The 20,979-nt window shown below is 42.1% G+C and overlaps 1 protein-coding gene across 1 annotated transcript; it reads left to right on the top strand.

The window, feature by feature from the left end:
- The first annotated feature begins 602 nt into the window (after positions 1 to 602).
- On the top strand, positions 603 to 15,778 carry DERL1 (derlin 1). Its single transcript, XM_064154225.1, has 8 exons — positions 603 to 933; positions 2,432 to 2,543; positions 5,326 to 5,390; positions 7,963 to 7,989; positions 9,234 to 9,329; positions 10,005 to 10,057; positions 11,191 to 11,301; positions 13,019 to 15,778. The coding sequence occupies exons 1-8, from the start codon at positions 781 to 783 to the stop codon at positions 13,155 to 13,157; spliced, it is 756 nt and encodes a 251-aa protein (XP_064010295.1). The 5' UTR covers positions 603 to 780; the 3' UTR covers positions 13,158 to 15,778.
- Positions 15,779 to 20,979: the final 5,201 nt, after the last annotated feature.

Below are 20,979 nucleotides of genomic sequence, written 5' to 3'. Positions count from 1 at the left end.
TCAGCCTGGAGAAAGAACAGCTCGGGCATGACTTTCTTACCACGTTCCAGTATTTAGACGGTAGTTACAGATAAGATGGAGGCTGCCTTTCTACAAGGAGTCATATAGGAAAAGTGAGGGGTAAGGGATATGGGTTACACCTGAGGAGGTTCCTGTTGGACACAGGAGGATTTTTCAGTGAGGACAATCAGGGAAGTGGGGTATTTCCTGACACTGGGCACTGCTCAGATTCAGCTGGACAGGGTGCTGGACCTGGATGCTGCTCTGGTCAAGAATGGTTGGACCACATGAGCCTTGAGGTCCCTTCCAGCCTGGCACTCTACGAAATATTTCTGCAACTTAATGCTAGACAGCAATAGGACATTCGGTACTTTTGGGGGGACTTTCACGCGTGAGAGAGTTACTGCCGCTTCACTCTTCTTTTCAACGCACTCGCGTTACATAGAGCAGTGCATAGAGCTGCGGGGAAGGGGCCCGCTGCAGGCACAGTTTGGAGGACAGCAGCAGCGGCGGGAGCGGCAGCGCCGTCACCCAGCAACAGCGGCTCGGTGTCCCCGCCCTCGCGGACAGCACTTCCGGCGCTCTTGCCGCTCCGGTAGCGGGGGGTGGGGCCGGAAGTAGTGGCGGCTCGGCCGAATTCGGCGGCGCCACGTCTGGCTTGGGGCTCCTCTCCCTGCCCGGGGCGGTGGCGGCGGGAGCAGAGCGGACGGATATTTGTTAGTCTCTCAGCGTCTGGTTCGTAGCGAGGCTTCGGCGGTGACCGAGCGCGGCAGCGGCGACATGTCGGACCTTGGGGACTGGTTCCGGAGCATCCCGTTGATCACCCGTTACTGGTTCGCCGGTTCCATCGCGGTGCCGTTGATCGGCAAGCTGGGCCTCGTCAGCCCCGTCTACCTCTTCCTCTGGCCCGACGCCTTCATCAATCGCTTCCAGGTAGGGGCCGCACTACCGATCCCGGCGTGCCCTGCGGTGGCCGGGCATAGGAGCCCGCACCTCGGGGTGCGCTCGGCATGCTGGGAGCTGTAGTGAGCGGCCGGCAGTGTTTCGGGGCGAGGGGCCGCGGCGGGGCCCGGTCCCCTCCCCTGCCCTCCGTAGCTGCATTAGGAGGGCATCGCGCACCCAGGTAGCCCGTAGGAGTGGCCCAGGTCACCTCCAGCAGGAAGTCGGGCCTACCTTCGTGCTTAGCCTGTAAAAGGCCTGCGATCTGGGTCCCGGATTTAGCTAGAGCTCTGCCTCCGCAGGCCCCGAGCTTCCCACCAGAGTGACACAGGCTGCGTGCCTGGCCATGCCAGGGCCCCTGGCTGAAGTAGGGAGGACTGTGGCCCCTGATAGGCCCTCTAGTTTGTTTTTTGTCTACTTCTGTTGCTTTTTTTGGTCTAAGCGATTTTTAGGAGTTATTCTGGCTGGCACCGGTTGTTAAGGCAAGGCACTCTGTAGTCATGAAACCTGTGGCTGTGACTTGGGGTGACTTGCCCGGCCTCCGTTGTGCATTTGTGCGGGCGTGACTTTGGCAACAGGGCGTACAGGCAGGTGTGTAACAACCCTGAACTACTCTGGAGATAAGATAGTTAGTACATTTCTTCCACATTCTTGCTTGGAATTTGACAAAGCTTGTGTTTGGTATTGTCAGCTAATGTGCCTAGGTGTGGTTGACATAAACTCACAACTGAATTCCTGAGGTTTCAGATGTACAGTGTTTTGGGCACATTAGCAAAACCAAAGGGGGTCACAAATTTGGCAGTCTTTCCCATCCATTGGGAGGTTACAGTGTTTTGGTATGCATGTCTGTATTGGGTGATCACCCACTGGATGAACTGAAAATGAAAGTGAAGGAAAAGATCTCAGTCTTTTAAAAGATAGTTTTTTCTGTAGTTCATTTCATGTCTTGTCCCTGAAGTTTGGTAGCTTAAACCACTGTTTTCCTCTAGTTGTTAGTCATTCTGATTTTGTGATATTCAGGTTCCTAGTGCCCTTATTTGGAGTGTTGCTGTTTAGAGAGCTTGTTCATACATGGCCAGGCATTTTACATCCTTGCTATATTCTACCATGGAGTTGTCTGTGCGCCATATCGATAGCTGGGAGACTCTAAAGCAGGTGCTCAAAGCTGTGCATGCTGTCTGGAACTGTACACTAAAGGCTGTTTAAATTCCTTGGCCTCTGTGCATTAGTTAAGAATGGGTTCTGTATGGAAGATCTTAAAACAGAGTAGTGTCATTGCAAGCATATCTCTTTGGCTCTATGATAGAGACTCATTACTGCAGAGATGAAATGGAATTGATCTGGGAAGTTGTATGTGATTTTCTTGTAATCTTAACAGCTTTTCTTATCAGATTAAAATACCAGAGTAAAAGCTGTTGAATGGAAAGAAAACATGTGCATATGAGTTCCTTCTTCACTATATAAATGTATCTTTCTCTTTTGATGTGGACAGATCTGGCGGCCCATAACCGCAACTTTCTTCTTCCCAGTGGGACCTGGAACAGGATTTCTCTACTTGGTGAATTTGTATTTCTTGTATCAATATTCATCGCGATTAGAAACAGGTATGTTATCCACTAAGTTGTGTGTGCATACTGAGCTCTGCCTGGAGCTGATAGAGCTTCTCTTGGGAATGTTTGCAGTGTTGAAGTTGTGGCTGATTCATACATAGTTGTGAGAAAGACACTCACCTCTGCTCACCTATGTTGATCACTGGGAAATTGCTCTGAAAACTGTTTTTCAGTGGCTGGCTTCTTCTATTTGGCCGTGAGCTTGTTCACGTGAAATCTGAACTTGATATTTCTTTCAGTGAGAGGGTCTGGTGCTTTTAATTGTTTGATTTCAGGAAATGAGGGATAGAAATTAAAAGATGATGTTACCCTCTGTTTTCTTGTATGTGATGTCTTTTAGCATGGAAAGATGAGGACAGGCTGAGTGAACTGGGGTTGGTCAACTTGGAGAAGAGCAGGCTCCAGGCAGACTTACTAGCAGCCTTCCAGTATGTTAAGTGGGGCTACAATAAGGCTGGAGAGGGACTGTTTTCAGAAGCTTGTAATGATAGGATGAGAGGCAATGGTTTTACTTTAGAGAAGAGTAGATTTAGATTGGATGTTAAGAAGTCTCATGGCAGAGAAGAGTTCCCTGGTGAACATGTCATCCAGAGAAAATTGTGGTAACATTTTTGAATTGTAAGAAGAGTAGCAGGGAAAGAGAGGAGTGGTGCCAGTTTGTCAGATTGCTTTCTAAGTGAAAGTAAATAGTAGTTTAATAGCTAGAAGTGGTTCCTCCTCCTCCTTGAGCCATCCTGCAGTAGCTTATGAGCATGAGAGTACTGGCAGTTATGACATTCTACTGTGTGAATCTATATGTAGTGAGGTTGATAAATGCAAATTATAAAACATCTCTGTTACCAAATGCTCTAGTTGTCTGTGCAGTGGCAAAAGTCCCATGGGAGAAATTCAGTTCTTTCAATAGTAAATATACATTTCTATTGTACAACACATTGGGATGATTTAACTGAGAAGTGAACTGTGTTGTTTGAATCCCTGTATTTTTTCCATTTTACAGTCATTTTAATGGCTACAAATTAAGTTCTTGGCTAGGTTGATGCTTCCTGTCTAGAGAGAAGTTTTGAATCCTTCTGGAAGTGGGAGGTGTAGAAGTTGCTGTTTACAGGTGGAAGTCAGTGTATGACTATGCTTCCTTTTTGTCTGTGAAACTGAAGAAGTGAAACTTCTATTTTTAGGGTTGTGTATGAGTTTGAGCATATGCTGATGTATGCACACTGGTGTTGCATGCTAGCTTCAAATTCAGCTGTCAAAGGAAGCCGCGATTTTGTTTTGTTTCTGTTGGAAAAGAACATAACAAATATAAACAGAGAAACCAGAATGCAGAGTTCACTCCCCAGCAGTACAAATGATGGGTTGATGAGTCTGCAGCTCATCCCTGATGACTGGATTAGACCCAGCACCCTACTAAAGGACTCAGTGAGTTAGAGTTCACCTTAGTCCTGTGCTGAGCTTTTTGGCAACCTAGTTCAGTTTTCTTAGCTACTCATTGGAAAGTCAATTTAAATAGTTTATCTAATATTCCTGTTAGTAATCTCCTAGCTAATGGGAGATGAAAAACTTCAAGGGAATAATTCTTGCATTGATTTATTCCTATTCTGGAGGAATTAATGTGTTGATGTTTACACAAGGTTAGTCAGCTTCATTTGTTTGTTTCTATTTGTTGTGTGGCAACAATAAGGAGATAAGTCTAGTTTATGTAGTTCTCCAACTTCAAAACTTTGGGTAACTTGCATAGCTGAACTTGGTAATTTTACATTTATTATTTAAAACATCAATTTTATTTTGCATAGGGTGAATTAACTTCAGTTAGTCTAAAAAGCAAATGCTTAAAAGTAGGTTTTCTTTCTTTAGTTTTTTGGAGACATATAAAGCAGTTGTAGGAAGCCAAATAGTGCTAACATGGCCTTCTTTCTAGAGAATTAGATGTTTAATTTTTAGCACATAATTCAGCTTGTTCATGGTGCACTGTTTGTTCCTGCGTGGTTTGGGTCTATTTCAGCAGTATTCTCAGGCTTTCCTTGCCTGTTTGGGACAGCACAGTAGTTGAGAGGAGTCTTGCTCAGGTGCTGAGGTTCTTGCCAACCTTTTATTGCAGTTTGTGAGAGTGAGAGCTTGCGACCTTCATATTTGCATAGGAGGTTTAGGTTTTTAACCCCTCCTCTCTGCCAAGTCACAAACTCCTCTAGGCATCTGAAGATGATTTCACTCACTATGTCCTGAAAGAAATCGATGTTTGAAATGGGAATTGAGGCAAGCAGTTCAGCTTAGGAGAAGGAACAGAATGTCCTGTCTGTCTGTACCCTCCTTGTCGTGTATATTAATTTTTCTGGAGTGTAAAAAGTTTTGTATCTCTTGAGGCTGAGTATATGATGCAAAAAGGATGCAATTTGCCTAAGCAGTGTCTGGTTTTCACATGACTTAATCATTAAACTTGATGTTGCTTTTGCTGTGCAAGTGCATTTTCTTAATGTGTGCTTCTTACTGGCAGCTTCTTATCAAGGTTGGGGTCCAATTCCAATTAAGTCTTGTGACGCTAAACCCACTTATCTCCAGAGTTAGTGCATTCTTTTTTAAGTAGAGCTGCTGTGTGAGCACTTAATGCAGTAGGCTGAATATCTTATTTTTGGTCCACTTGTAAGGCCACTTAAAAATCATGAACTGCAGACAGCATGTGGGGTAATTGTTAATAATTAAGCTTTTCTTAGACTCCTAAAAAAAAGTCTTAATTTCTTACCAAGATTTCAGTACTATTCCTAACAATTCTTTTTATTTATAGGGGCTTTTGATGGAAGGCCAGCAGATTACATGTTTATGCTCCTGTTTAACTGGATCTGCATTGTTGTATCCTTTTGCTCATCACCAAACTCTCACAATATTTTGATTCTCCTGTTTCTGCCTGAAATATATTCAAAGACTAGATTTTAGCAACTAGCTATTTTAAAATGCAGCAGATGTGCACAGGTGAACTGTTGATTTTCCTGGAAATACAGTCAGTGGCTTACAGGGAGAACACTAATAAACGTGCTAGCACAAGGGACTAGAGTTCTGCTTATGTGAAGCTCAGCTCATGCTCCGTGAGCTTCCATGGGGTTTCCTGGATTGCTTCACTTAACCTCTTCTATGGATTGCTGCATATGCTTAGAGTGATGTGGTGGTTTGGCTGTTACCCGTCCCCCTACACTCTAGAAGGTACCCCAGCTAACTCAGTTGGACTCTGAGAATATAAATGAAGCTATTTATTTACAGCTAGCACAATATACAAGCAGATATTTACAATATATGCAGTTATATACAGAACTATACAAATGAAAAGGTAATACAGAAACACAACTCCCCTCCCAGAAACCTGAGTCCCCAGGAGAGGCTCTCAACCACCCCTGCACCTTCCCCCTGCCCCTCTCAACCTTACCCCAGTCTTAAGGAAGAAAAGAGGTTCAGCCAAGAGGTTAAGAAGCAAGGTTAGTGGCAGTGAGGTTAGGGAGCTGCAGCTGAGTCCGAAGCCAGCCAGAAAGAGAGCAAAATGGCAAAAGTGTTATCTAATGTTTACATTCTTCTTCAGCGAGACTCTGAGGGAAGGAGACATCACCAGTGTTTTCCTTTCACAGCCAATTTTCTACTTTCTCTCACCAAAACATTCTAGCCTGCTTCAAACTAGCACAAGTGAATTTAGTGTTGTTAAGCTGCCGTTCTGTCTGATCTCTGCCATTCTTGGAGCTGGAAATTCTGGGATATCTCATAGATTTTCTGCCTGCTGAGTGTAAGTCAGATGAGTCTATGAAAGCAGTATTATCATATCTGCACAAAGCTATCTTCCTGAAGAAGCAAGGTTTTTTGTTTTGGCAATGTTGGGAAACAGTTTTTCCATTATCTATGGTGTTCTACCTGAATGTCCTTCAGATCTTGGATGCAAAACTAGGAGTAGATGGTTGTACTGTCATTCAGAGGGATCTTAAGAGGCTGGAGAAATGTGCTGGCGAAAAATCTTAGGGCACTCAACAAAGCGAAGTGCAGAAACCTTGCCCCTGAGGAAGATCAGCCTCAGGCACCAGGACTGTTTGCAAAGCACCTTGACAGAAATAGTCTTGGGGGTCCTTTCAGAAACCAAGTTGTCTACAAGTCAGTGCTGTACCTATGCGAAAAGTGGCCAGCACTCTCCTGGGGTGCATTAGGCAGAACATTGCCAGCAGATTGAGGGAGGTGATTACTTCTGTCTGCTCAGCCCTTGTGAGAAATAGGGGTTGGGCTGCATCCAGTTTCAGGGTACCAAGTACAAGAGACATGGACATATAGGAGTAAGTCCAGTCATGAAGATGATTAAAGGGTTGGAGCATCTGTCAGCTCTGATAAAGCTGAGAGTGTGCAGCATGAAGAACAGAAGTGTCTTATCAATGTGGATCAGTAGCTGGGAGGGGAGGGAGTAAAGCAAATTGAGACTTCTCTTAGTGATGCTTAGTGGCATGATAAGGGAGAACAGAAACTAAATGAAGTACAGAACATTCAGTTTAAACGTAAGAAAGACCTTTTTAATGGCATGTGGGAAACAGAGAGTGGTGACATCAGCACGAGGTAGATACAGCCAAGAAAGCTAGTGTAAATGCTGTCACCCTTAACAGTAGATTCATTTATCTCTAGTCACATTCCAGGCTATCCCTCCTAGCTTTTGAGCCACAGCAGTTAACTAGAAAAGCAGTGTGATTTACTTATGTTGTTGAGAAATCCATCAGCTTGATTGTAGTTGCAGGTTGTTGGCTATGAGCTATTAGATGGCTGTGATTGTGATTTGGCTATCAAACGGGTGGTTTAAAAAATTCCAGTTGCTTCTTCCCTCTATGATGTAAGCAGCAACTGGGATACACGATCTGGAAAAATGCTTGGTGGCAATCATGAACTGTCAAAAGCATTCTGATCACAGCAGAATTCTTCAGCAATTGTTTCTAGTCAACAGTTACTATAGCAAGTAGATCATTCAGGTTCCAAAGTAGAGCAGTATTAAAAGCCTGCATTGATGCCCTTCAAAAAATTAGTACTTTTTTTTTTTTTGGGTGATCTGCTATTTTAGTCTTAAAAAAACTAATAGAAGAATCCAGCTGTTAAACTTGTACCATGCTTTTATGCAAGGACTGGTGATTTTGTTATGGAGGGAAGACCAGTGCTTCTGTCAGCCCTCAGGGTTATGCCTTCAGGTGGTAGCTTGAAAAGTTACTGAAAAGCAGTTATTGAAACCAAGTGTTTAAGTCTCTAGATCACTTTAAGTTTTTAATTTTCCCTGGTTAACTTAGTACTACCCAGGAACATTGCTTTAATTTTAAACATTAAAGACCTTTGCAGGTGTATTTGGTGTGTGTGTGTAGCTTCTTTTTATTGTTCCAGTCTATCAAGTTCTGCTGCATTTTCCTTAATGGGTCAATGACAGATAACTGGCTTGGCAATGGATATGCAGGTAAGTGCAGAGCAATTTCTTAGGTAATAAACTTGTGGAACTTTCTGGCTGTTTAATGATTTTATTGAGTGTATTATCATCATAGCTGACAACATAGTTAACATAGGCTTATTTAGTTTGTACCAAAATGGACTGCTGTGTGTTAGTTTTCCAGTTTGGGTTAGTCTGAGCTAACAAGCCTGGATCTGACTTTGTCGCTTGTAAGCCAGTTAGGGTGTCAGGGAATGAAAACTGACTCTGTGCAGTCAGGAAGTGTCCAGCCTTTTACTAAAATGGACACAAGATGTCACCTGTGTACCGTTTCTTCTGATTAATGTGGTTCTGCAGTCTGTATCTAAAAACAATTCTTGGTCTTCTCAAATTACTTGCCAGCAGAAGATCTTTTTTTGTGAAAAATGTAGCTTCACATTCAGATCAGAACTGTAGAGTGGAAAAGTTCTCAGAAGGATGATCAAAATAGTGGTCTAAAGAACCAGTTTCAATGAGGTAGTTCTTATCTCCCCCAAGTATTACAGAGGGGAATAGGAGAATGTGTTTTGGATACAGCAGAATACAAGATAACTGCATGTCATCAGGCTGCCTCTGCTCTTCTTTCCTTATCTCATTCTGTCCCTATCACCCAAAGCATGTACCACTATTCTGTACAATCTTATCTAGGCATTTAGTATATCACTTATCAGGCTCCCCTGGTAGACAAAGACAGTGATCACGCATCTGCAGTCAGGATCGAGTTCTGTTAAGGGCTGCCCATAACTTTGAATTTCGAGTCCTTTTTTGCCGTGAAGATGTCACAGCATTATTCAAAAGTAGGTTGAAGCCACTTACCTATTGTGTGAATTTTGAGACTCTGTTGGTTTGCTTAGGTCTGAGTGTGTTTGGGTTAGTGCCCTGGGTTATGAATGGAAATGATTGTGGCACAAGTATGTTGCTCAGATCTGCTGTAGATATGCTTACCAACCAAACTGGGAGCAGAGGAGTTTGAGACAGCTGCTCTTTCACTTAGTGCAAGTTGGAGCCTTTTGCTTGCAGAAGAGTATAACCAAATAGATGATACTGCTGCTTACCTTTCTTAGTAGATTTTAAGCAGATCCATGCCACAAGATGGCAAAGATTCTGGGACATCCTGTAAAGATTTTGCTGATGTATCATGCTTACAGCCATTTTTGAAACTTGCAGCTCCTGCTGCCTGTTTGAGTTTCTCTGTGAAAGTGCTGGTAACGTTTTGCCTTTTTTTAACATTGCAGTTGCTGATGATTCCACTCATCATGTCAGTACTTTATGTGTGGGCCCAGCTGAACAGAGACATGATTGTGTCATTTTGGTTTGGAACAAGATTTAAGGTATGTCACACAGGATATGTGAAAGGTTTCTGCTCGGAAGATGCATGTGAAGGGTTGAGGGGTGAAGTATAAGTATTTTAGCCTGTTAAATGTCCCATGCTTTCATGTAGCTATATACTCCTTGAGATGCAGCAAAGACAGAATTTTTTAATAATCTTCCATAGTGTCACCCAGTGTGGCTTTACAGAAAAGATGTTCTTGGCAGCTGAGATCCATTGGTCTGAAAAGAGCAGAAAAGTCCTGATAGATTGACACTTTAAAAAGCTGAATGTAGTGACCCCACAGTGACAAAACGTTGATATTTTATATCATTCTTTCTTGTGCAGCCTCATCTGTTTCTGCCTGATCTTGTAGTGAAAACTCTTGATCACTGTTTCCAGACCTTCTCAAAATCAGGAAAACTAGGACTTTGTTTGAGATGTAAGCTTGCTGTAGAGCAGAGTGTAAAAGATACAATTATTTATAATGCTTAAATGAGTGTGATTTGTCTAAAAATGTTAGTGATCACTCAGTTTGGGGTATTCTACCTTGGTGGGTAGAGTCTGCTTAAGTTATTTGGTATAGTGCCTAAAACACTGAGATTATAATCATGCTTATTAATGCAGTGACAAGTTGAGCAGGTTTATATTCTGAACTTGTACTTACAACTTCTGTCTCCACTGCATTCTTTTTCAGGCTTGTTACCTTCCATGGGTTATTCTGGGTTTCAACTACATCATTGGTGGATCGTATGTATTTACTTACATGGCAAATTTGAAGTTATAAATGCTTTTACAGCTGTCAGACTTAGCACTGAATTTAGAAAAAATAGTAAAATAAGATGCTTAAAGCTGTGTAATCTGACTGATAATGTTCAGTGTCACAGGGTGGTCACTTAAGGTAACAGTGAAGAGATGTGCATGTGAGGACTAGAGAATGGAGGTGGGGGGAAAGTAGTAAGAATTCAGTTTCTTTTCTAGTGATCTATGTATTAGGCCTTTCCCTTACTAAAAGAATATGGCACAGTAAAGAAAGGAGTCATCCTAGTTCTTATTACTGAGTTTAGAAACAAATTTAGCTTGATAGTGGTTTTACTTCTTACCCTCTCAGCCTTGCCCAAAATGAATGTTTTTGAGCTTGTGCAACAAGGAAAACTGTCAGCAGCAAGTCCACAGAGTACCGCATTAGCACTTGCTCAATTTGTTGGTCTGTTCTGGGTTTCTCTGACTAAACTCCATGATGCAGAGATTCCTTCTGCACGTGGTCTTTCTCGTTGGGGCCTCTTGGTGCCGCTGTAACACAGTCAGTGACCATAACAATTGTGGTTGATTTATGAAAGGAGGAGCTAGTACAGCAAACCCAAATTCCCTCTTCTGGCTGTGCCTCCTACTGACTCATCTGTCACTTGAGAGCTGTGTGCTGTTAGATACCTGCTGTTTCTATGCATGACAGAAGATACTTAAGAGGCTCCATTCAGCAGTGGTTTTTGCAAAACTGGGAACAAAACAGCTGAGTACAGCAGGAGCCAGGTTGTCCAGTGAAAACAGCAGTAACTTCTCAAGCTTCACAAACTGTTATTTTAGACCCTAATAGCTGTACGGTCCAATTCCCTGATGTAAACAAGTATTTAATTGCATTTTCAGTCCAGACTGTAGAGAAGGCTTGGAAGGGAGTGTGGAACAGCCTGTTGATGTGTTGGCACTGAAGGCTGGCCCCTTTTGAAGAAGTGGTTGCAAGATGCTGGGGGAAAGAAAATTTTTTGTGGTTCACAGTCCTGTCAATGCTGATGACAGGTGAACAGTAGTAGCTGGTAGAAGATGATAATTTATTTATTTTCAGAGAAGACAGAATGTGAAACAGTTTTTTTTCTTTTGCCTTACAGAGTCATCAATGAGCTAATAGGAAATCTGGTTGGACATCTGTATTTCTTCTTGATGTTTAAATATCCAATGGATTTGGGAGGGAGGAATTTTCTGTCCACACCTCAGTTCCTGTAAGCTGGCTTTTGATCGTTTAGCTTACTGTTTCTTTGGTCCAGTTTTCTGTGTTGTTCCTCAGACGTGTATTTGCTGGAGTCATGAAATGTCAAATGCTTTGCTAAATCAACGTGCTTCAGACTCTCATATTTACCATGCTGCTGAGCTCTCAGAAATGTAGAGTTTCTTCTAAGTGGCCTGTGTGAGGGTCCTTTGTTACCCCTATGGGTGGCTTGTGTCCTTTGCTTACTTATGAGAGCTGTGCTAATCAGTTGAGCTGTAGTAAAGAGAACTTGTAACAATTATCACCAAAAACAAGAACTGTTTTTGCCTGTAAATTATCTTTTTGTCTGTATTTCCATGTATTATTGCAGTAGCTACCAGTTCAACAACCTGTAGCAGTAATAGCAGTCAGTTGTATACTTGTTCAAGACTACAATGCATATTCTGCTTTGCAGTCTGTACCAATCACCTTGATTGAGACATGGTTTCTGAAAAGCTTTTACTTGTGATCTGTTCATTGTTTTGACACTGAATTATAATGATTAGCAGCCAAAGTTGCTAGCTTCAATTTCCCTTCTCCTCATCATTTTAGCAACTCAGTCAACCCTTTTTGTAGCATAAAATGTTAATTAGAAGATGCAGAGCTGAGTTACAGTAGCACTGCCTGTGCAACTTTTAATCAGCAAGGAAGCTTTATATTCTACCTTTGTGTTTGCAAGCCCTTATGGTAAACTTTCCTATAAAGATTAGAATGGAATGTTTTTTAGAAGTGCCTTTCAATATCATAATGTCTCTGAAACTGCCATCAGTCTTGTCAATTATGTGCAATTCTCTTGATTCTGTGTTTTTAAGTTATATGTGAGAATGAGGGACACAAGTGCAGCAAATCATCTTCACAAAGAGATAAATTCTGCATTTGCACTATAATGTTTTGTGTAAAAAAATACATTGTGATGACTACAGTTACCCTTAATACAGTAAGAACTTTTTTCTACACAGGATTGTTTTTCCTGAAGAAAGGAATGTGGATTTTATATCTGAGTCTCAGATTTTAGTGGTCAAATTCAGTGTTTGCAGAAGCTCATTGTAGCTATTGTAGAGCTGAAATGACTCTGCATGGGTGGCATCTCCTGCAAAATGCTAAAGCTGTAGTTTGAATGACTCTGTTTAGGTGATAGTTTAAGTTGGATGGTAAAATCTTACTGCTCCTATTTGCTCTGTCCTGGTCATCTGAGCTTTGTTTTCAGACAAGTTAGGTACTTGAGCCTGCCTCCGTTAGTCTCTTTGGTCCTCAGTAATGTTTACTTGGCGAGCAGTGAGATGGTTATATGCTGTGATCACAGGAGTTCTGCAGCTACTGAAGAGAGAGAAAGATATACTCGGAAGTTATTTGGATGTTTTCATTATTTCCTCTGAATGTAAGTGACATAGCTTAGGGGACTTAAGTCTGTACCACATCATTTATTCTCAACAATGAGCCTCTTTTTATAGTGTGGCTTTTTCTCCTTTGTTTGGATTATTGTATTTAACCATATCTCAGAGGTGGAAGCTCCCCAACGTTCCTGTTTCTCTGTGTGCTTAGCTTTGGGAGGAATGCTGAAATACTGCTGTGAAAGGCCACTTGTTTTGCAGAGTTTAACAACTAAAGGTAGTGTATAAAAAATTTGTCTGGTGTTTACTCCCAAGGTACAGCTGTTTCTCAAACTTTTCCTCTCTTCTGGCTTCTCTTAGGTACCGCTGGCTGCCAAATAGGAGAGGAGGAGTGTCAGGGTTTGGTATTCCACCTGCTAGCATGAGAAGAGCTGCAGAAGATCAGCAGGGTGGTGGAAGACACAACTGGGGTCAAGGTTTCCGGCTAGGTGACCAGTGAAGAACTCCTGCACTTGGAAAACAGCAACTTTGGTTTTAATTGGGCGTAGGACTGACCCTTCCTGGTGCAGAGCATGCTTAAGAACTGAACTCTCTGTTGGATTTAACTGATTAGAAAGAATGTTTCTGGTCCAAGAGAAAGTTAAGAACTCCAGAAGGGAAAAATGTAGGTCTTGCTCCAGGTTAGCCAGTAGTGTCCAATTTGATTCTGCCATTAAAAAAAGCCTTCTTTACACAGTATTGTCTGTCACAACAGGCATTCATTATGCCCTCTTGTTCCCTGATGTGGTGGAGCAAGCTAATGGTGTTCTGTCTTGCCTGGTATGTTAAAAGCTTCATTAACTGTGGTAAGGTAAGAATCCAGTGTAAGGCAAATGGATCAAACTAATCCCAGAGACTTGAAGACAACTTTTTCTGTAGCTGTGCTTTAGTCTCAAGGTCTTTGGAAGCATTAAGTGATCTCTGCTGCATTCATCAAAGTGCAAACATTTTAATTTCCGTTATTACACTGTGTTTTGAGGAGAGTTTTTTCTTGCCATGCAGCATTTGTCCTACCTGCTACAGCATGGGTTGGGCAAGACTAAAGGTAAGAGGGTTTTTGTTTGAAATGGCAATAACAGATACTCACAGAATTGAAATCTCTGTAAATGGCATGATATGAGGCTTGCTCTTTTAAACTGAAATAATATGGCTTTTTTCCCCCTGAGATGTGTGAATTCTCTTGGCTTCAAGGTTTTGTCTTTTGATTTCAAAATTGAGTAGCACAAATACTACTTAAACTAGAGAATGTAACATATCATCATGGTTAATGTAAAGGGTACTGACTGCAGCATTATATTTAACTGAATCTTAAACTTCCTCTTAAAAGCTTTAAGACATCAAAAGAATCAAAGCTGGAAAGAAACTCTTCCAGGGTCAAGATATAATAGAGAAGATTGCTTTGCTACAGAACTTTAATTGTCAAATAAGATATCATGTTCACTGTTTCTTAGTATCTGTACTTGTTTGGTAAAACTTTTTTTTTTTACATGGAAAGGGAATGATTCTGTACAGTAGTTTTCCTCATACGGGTTCCTGTGGGCAGAGCACAGGGCAAAGATCTAGGAAGCTGTTTCTAGCTTGTTACTGACTCACCACATGGGCTTGAGCAAACTTCTTACTGTCTCAGTTTTCCCAGCTGTAAGGAGGACTCATGCATGTCTCTTCATTCTTAAAAGGTAACTTCCCTCACTCCCCTAGGTGGGAGCTGCTAGTGAGCAAGGTAGGATGTAGGTTCACATTAATGACAACACTTAAGCTGGGAATGCAATTACTCTAAGCTTAACTAAGACTTGTATGCTGGAGTATCACAGAATTGTGGAATGTTTTGTGTTGGAAGGGACCTTTGAAGGTCATCTAGTCCAACGCTCCTGCAGTAGGCACATACATCTTCAAAAAGTTGCTCAGAGCCCTGTCCAGCTTTACCTTGAACATTTCCAGGGATGTGGCTTCTATCACCTGTCTGGGCAACCTGTGCCAATGTTTCACCACCCTCTTCATAAGAAAAATCCGTCCTTATGTCTAGTCTAAACTATAGTTGCTCACTTTTTGTTTTGTAGTTGGAAGAAGAACATTGTCACTAGGACAAGATTCAAGTCTCTGACTAAATTCTCCTGTAGCATTTGTCTGTCTTTCTGCTGGGTAGGTAGTGCACAGAAAGCCGTTCTGGCCCAGCTTGGGTATCTCAGGTATCTATAAGTAGGTAAAGTGAATCTGGGCCAAAACATTTTTATTTCTCTTTTTTCTTCACTAAACCCAGATTCTGAAGGTTTGAAAACATGTAAATGCTACATGATGTGAAAGTGAGTGGAAAATAAGCAGTCGGACTGAAAGTTCTCAGTTGGCTTGCTTGAAAAAAGTGCACGATCCATTTCTTCACTGCAACTCAATTTGGCTTGTGGAAAAATGTAGAAAACTGGTAATGGTCATATTGTGTGCTTAGGTTTTACAGAAACCTGGAATTCAAACATCACCTGCCTTTTTTATCTATTCAGTGATGAGTTTTAAAGATGCTTTTGTCTCTCTATAGAACAGTAGGTAGCAATGAGAACGGCAGTGTTGTAAATAGTAATCTGTCATTGACCAACAGCTGCTCTTTGATGTTAACTTGAAAAAGTCTGAAAACTGTCATTTTTATAGGAGTCATGATGCAGCTGGTCTTCTAATCATGTCTCTCCAAAGCATTTGTCTTCATTTTGAGGCAGAACTTTTAAGCGAAGATGTCACTCAGCCAATACCCTTGCACACTCAAATACAGGAAATCTTCGTACAGATCCTTCTTCTCTAAATTAAGAGGAAAAGATTTGCAAGGCAAGTAGACTTCTGATAAGTCTTGATTCATTTTTGAGCTGCTTCAGGTCTATTTACTGTGGTTTGAAAATTCACTTCAGAATTCCATTTTAGGAGCTCAGTTGTTCGTTTCTCACTTGCCACTTGACCTGAAGCAGTGTTTGTCTTTCAGCATACGTTGACAATGGCAGTCTCTCGTTAAATGAGTACCTCCTTTCTTACTTTGTACAGATAACTTCCCTTTTTGTAATCAATTTTTGTTGGAAAAGTTTTAAATTAAAGTTTTAATCTCTGTTCTTGTCTCTGTTTTGATAAATCATGTTTCAGCTTGAGGTGAGCCTTGTCATCTGCATACCTCTGGGGGATGACAGCTGCATTGTTACACCACCTCCTGCTGTTGATAAAAGTACTCAAGAAAAAGCCCTGCTTTTGGGTGGGATCTTGTCTTCTCTGGCAGGTTGCAAAATTGTAAAGGCATTTTCTTTGTTTATCACCACGAGTTTTGACAGTCTGTATCCTTCCTGGGCCATTAACATTGTACAGCTTTTTTTTGGTTACATAGTTGATTATTTATTCTGTGTTGTCCTCTGGGAACGAGTATCCTTCTTTTCACATGGGACTTTGTGGGATTGATAGAGATCACTTATTTTTTCCTGGAGTAAGTTTGGTGTTCTGCAATACCTTCTTTCTGTCCCTCCAGATGTGCACAGCTGCCAGAATTCCTTATGAAGCTTTTATCTCAACTGATCTGGAGACACATGGGACATCCTCATAATGACTCTTCTGGTCCTCATTACTCATCTGACAGCACTTTTTCTGTTTGTTGCCATAGAGACTCCAAAGGAGATCATGGACTTGGCACACAAGGCACTGTAAGAGTTTGTTGTGCTCCTTGAACTGAAGGTCCTGGTCCATACTGAATGTGGTGAGGCAAGGGTGTTCCTTTCAGTCTTGCTTTGGCTGCATAAGGAGTTGGTGGAAGAGCCAGGAATATGAAATCAGCACTTCTGAAATGCTTCACCTTTCCTTCCTGTTGCTTTGTCTTGGCAACAGCTCCTCTCTCAACACAGTAATGTGTTACCAGTGACTTCATGAGAAGCTGGACCTATTGCTGATTCTGTCATCTAATTGTTGCATTAGGAAACCTGAGAGGCTTCCATTTTCAGAGTAGCATATTGTTTGCAATGGAACATCAGATCCTTCTGTGTTTATGTGTCACTGTGTACTTTTATCAGGGAAAGAAGGCTTGATGGTTAAGGTAGGAAGCTGGAGATACCACTAACTCCCACATCTGAGCTTCTGATGTAACAAGTCACCTAACAGCTTTGTAATCCTGTTCTGCATCCATGAAATGCAGATGATTCATATTCTTGCTTTTCTACGCAAAGTTTAGGTCAGTTTGTATTTGCTGTAGTGTGGCAGAGCACCAGTTTTAGTGAAGGTCATTGCCTGCATTAGTAAATGGCTCTTCTTGGTTTGTGCCTTCCTAGGTTCTTTAATGCCATGAATGACACTAAGAGTGTGATTTGAAATTCAGAATTGAATGTGATTTAAGTTAAATATATGTTGATTAAGCAGAAGTGCTCTTGTCTGAAAGGTGATTATGTGCTTTTTTCTAGGATTGAAAAAAATTAAACCACTTCAGCTGCTGGTGTTTTTCAAGCACAGCTTTTTGCTGTTCACAGCAGTGGCAGCTCCTTTTACCATCTAGAACGTGATCTAGATAGTGATTGCAACACTTGTGAGCAAAAGTTGCATAAAATGCAGAATCTTGTTGCTCTCAAGAGGTGAAAAAAAGTGATGATGAAACCTTAATTTTGGTGCCTGGAGGTGGTTTATTTCTTTTCTGTGCCCTCCCACTCCCTAAAGGACAAAGCCTTTGTGAAATGCCACTAAAACTCCAGTCAGTTATGAAGACCAAATTTCTCTGGACTGCTAACCAGCCATAAGCCTCATGTGATGAAAATCATAACAGCTGGAGGCAGTGTTTTAAAACCAAAACTATCACAAGTAGTCTTCTTTGCATCTGAGTTTTCACATTTATATCCTGAATGGGATGTTTAAATCTAGTGCATGAACTGACCATGGTTAAAGGACCTTATATAAGGTGGATCCTTGTATTAATGGTTTCAAGTGACTTGCCATTGTGACTGGAGGTGTGAGAATGCTGCCTATGCCAACCCTTGGGCTTGCTGAATTGCTTGGTAAATCCACAGTACAGAGCTCAGGTTGCCTTCTGGTCACCAGGTAAGTGTAGAAAGTTTCTTTGCAGTAATGTTTCCTTTTGCTGTCATGTTAGTGACAGTTAGCTGTAGCTAACCCTAACAGGCCCCTCAGCCTGTTTTAAAATCAAAACATTCTCACCTATCCCAAACTGGAAAGGCTTTTTGTAGCACCTGTTTCATTAGGGCTTCCTGAAGCACTGTTAGTACTGGGATAACTCCAGCAGGCAGTTGGGTACGAAGTTCATTCACAGACACGAGAGTGAAGAAGCCTGAGGGGTCTTCCTGCCAACCATTTGTCTCTCCTTGCAGAGGCACAGTGTGCTTCTCCTGTATTGCTACTGCCCTCTTTTGCATTCCATAGAGTTCCTCTCCTGTGCAGTGCTGTTCCTATACATAGGAGAGGATCCAAGATCAGTGCAGCTGAAAACATTTAGCTTGCCTGATGCTTGGACAGCAGCATGCTCATAGCCCCAAGCTGTGGGAAGCAAAAACTCTGACAGAGGCATGCAACTTGGGTTAGGTTGTTGTTGGATGGGATTCTTTTTCTGGAATAAAACATACTTAAAATCAGTTAGGAAGGTATCTGAAGATGCTGAGGAGTTGTTTTTTTAACTAGACTTGAGAATGGGAAGAAGAAAATTTATCAAGAACTGTATTAATTGTCTGATGAAAGAGTGTTTTTCAAAGTGCCTTTTTTCCCCAGTATGGGCTTAGAAAATGGCAGTCTCAGGCTGCAAAGGAAAGCAGCTCCTTTCTCTGCTCAGGTGTACTGAACCTTAACTCCACACCAGGTAGAGGAGCAAGATGGGACACTGGTTTGCATTTGTACCCACAACTGTACTTGGTGGATAAACCTTGATCACGTGCACTCTCTTTTTAAGCATTTTTTGTTGATTCTCAACTGCCTGCTACAAATTGAATCAGTTGCAAAAAGAAAATGGCAATGTGTAGGCCTTGGGCATTGACCTTGTTTGTTTTAGGGGCTCAAGGGGTTAACTGTAACTGATGCTTCAATATTTTCACTCAGGAGCTTTCATGTACAGATTAATTTTCTTAAGAGCTGATTGAAGGCCTGAATGCTACAAGGTTTGGGTATTTTAATTTATAAACAAGTAGGAAAGTTGGTCTTGTTCTGTCTCTGTCTTGTCCTTCTTCCCCAAGGTATGGCAGTTTAAGATAATATAATTAATGTTGAAAAACTACAGCAAAGAAGTTTAAACATCCTAAAGCTGATGGTATCAAGAGCTGTTGCACATTAGCACAAGAGAAGAAGGACATTTTCAGCTCTAGAGCTTTGTACTTGTGCCCACTGACAGTGTTCTGCAGAGGCAGGGAAGACATAGCAGGAATCATCAGATGCACCTGCAAAATGTAAGTCCTGGTCAATTTAGAAAGCCTGAGCAGGCTGCAACAGGGAGTCTTCATGCATTGCCTGCTGTGACAGCCAGCAAAGAGCTCCAGACCATTTGCAGAAGTTGAGTCTTGTGTCATGTGCCCAGTAGCAGTACTGGATTTACAGCATTGTCTGATCTGTTCTTTCCTCCTCCATTGACTGTCATGCAGGCACTAAGTTACCAGTCTCTCCTTTTTTCTCCCCTTACTTCTCCAAAGGTAATAACCAGTGTACAATACCTCTTCCCTTGCTTATATCTGTCTCTGTTTTCCAGGTTTGAATTTAACCAGTTAAAGTAATTGCGCTCAAATGCCGTAGGTATTTTTGGAGCCTGCTGCTGCTACTTCTGCAGAAGAGATTTTGTGCTTTTGGTCTTCTCAGTTTTTTTTTTCCTAGCTGCATTAACTGTCTAATGATTTCTCCAAACTTTCTCTTTGTTTCTGATCCTTGGAGCCAGGTGGTGAACATGCACAGGCCATTAGGAGCAGATGTGAGTGTGAAGGGCTGTGGCAGTGGCAGGTAGCTGCAGAGACACCGCACTTCCCAAGCACAGGGAAAGCTATCCTTTGCCAACTGGTGAGCTCTACTTGCTTCTTACCTGGGCTGTCTGGCACTGGGAGGTCGCACCACGCTGTGGAGTACTGGGGCAGACCAACAGCTTTCATAACAGATGGATTTTTGGGAGTTCACAGAGTGACCTGCTCAGAAACAGCTTTTCTCATGCCTGAGGGGATTTTTGCCTTTCTCTTGCATCCATCACTCTGTCCTTTTCAAAGAATGAATTCTTCTGTGTAATGTATTTTTTAAGAAAAGAGGAAAAAGCAAGAGCAACTGATACAAGTTGATGCTATTTAACCTTCCTGGACAAGGTGATAGGAGCATTGAAGGATAAAAATCCTCTATTAGAAGTGTTCATGGTGTGGTGATACTGCACTTGAAGGTCTAGTAAATCTCCAAGAACTGTATCAGTCTAATGCCTTGAAAGCAGATAACAATAGGCCCTACAGCTGCATTACTCGGTTGAGTAGCTAAGTGGATAGGGGGATGTTTAGCTGGCTGCAGTCCCTGTGCTGAAGGATCTCAGATAGCTCTGTTAGCTGCTCTTAGAGCACAGCTCACCAGGGCCGAATAATTGCTGTATAATTTAATGCCAATACAAACAGCATAAGCTAATGCATTTGCTCCCCTAAAGAAACGATTTGTCCTCTAAATCTGTTCCTGCCAGTTCCTCAAAGTCATCCTACAGCTTTCCATGTCCCCTCATGCATCTTAAATGAGATCAGTGACTTCCTAGACTGGCTCTAGTGGAGCAGCTCTCTGAAGCTGAAAGCAATGCAATCCGAAGGAAATCCTGCTGAGTAAGGGTAGTTTCTGTTAATGTGTAATCAAGTCATGATAAGACCAGCTAATAAAGATAAGGTTCTCAACAAGTGGCACGGGACAGTGAGCAGGGAAATAGAGTATGGAAAGCTCTGTGATTAATTGTGACCCCTGGCTGCATTGTTCAAAGATAAAAAAACACTCAGAAGAGGATGTGTGAGCATGTTACTGAAGGGGAGGAATCTAGGGAAAAGAGCAGGCAGAGGCTCTGTGACTGTGAAGACAGCACCTTGACTCTGGGGAAGGCTGTCTTAAGAATAGGTCAGTCTTGGTGCCTCCATAGCTGAAAGGCCAGAGGGAATACAGTCCCACTTGTATAGTTGATTTGTTCTTTTAATGTGCAGAGATGGGCTTGCTCTTGCTTGTTCTGTGAGGGCCTTGGTGGAATGTGAGGGGCTTGGGCACTGGATGAACCCTGGATGAGCCCTGGAGGGCTGAAGCAGCAGGACAGGGCTGTGCATCCCTCTCCAGCCAAAGCAAGGGACAGGACAGTACGG

The sequence above is a fragment of the Pogoniulus pusillus genome, chromosome 14, assembly GCF_015220805.1.
Source record: "Pogoniulus pusillus isolate bPogPus1 chromosome 14, bPogPus1.pri, whole genome shotgun sequence".
In the NCBI taxonomy this organism is placed as follows: Eukaryota; Metazoa; Chordata; class Aves; order Piciformes; family Lybiidae; genus Pogoniulus; species Pogoniulus pusillus.
Note: the sequence above shows the minus strand (reverse complement) of the source record. Positions and strands in the feature narration are given on the sequence as shown.

What these genes read in the sequence shown, in the direction of transcription:
- DERL1 (XM_064154225.1), top strand. Translation starts at nt 781, where the DNA reads ATGTCGGACCTTGGGGACTGGTTCCGGAGCATCCCGTTGATCACCCGT. An exon ending in GGTTTGGAACAAGATTTAAG is followed by an intron (nt 9,330 to 10,004) that starts GTATGTCACACA and finishes ATTCTTTTTCAG; the next exon opens with GCTTGTTACCTTCCATGGGT. An exon ending in CTGTCCACACCTCAGTTCCT is followed by an intron (nt 11,302 to 13,018) that starts GTAAGCTGGCTT and finishes GGCTTCTCTTAG; the next exon opens with GTACCGCTGGCTGCCAAATA.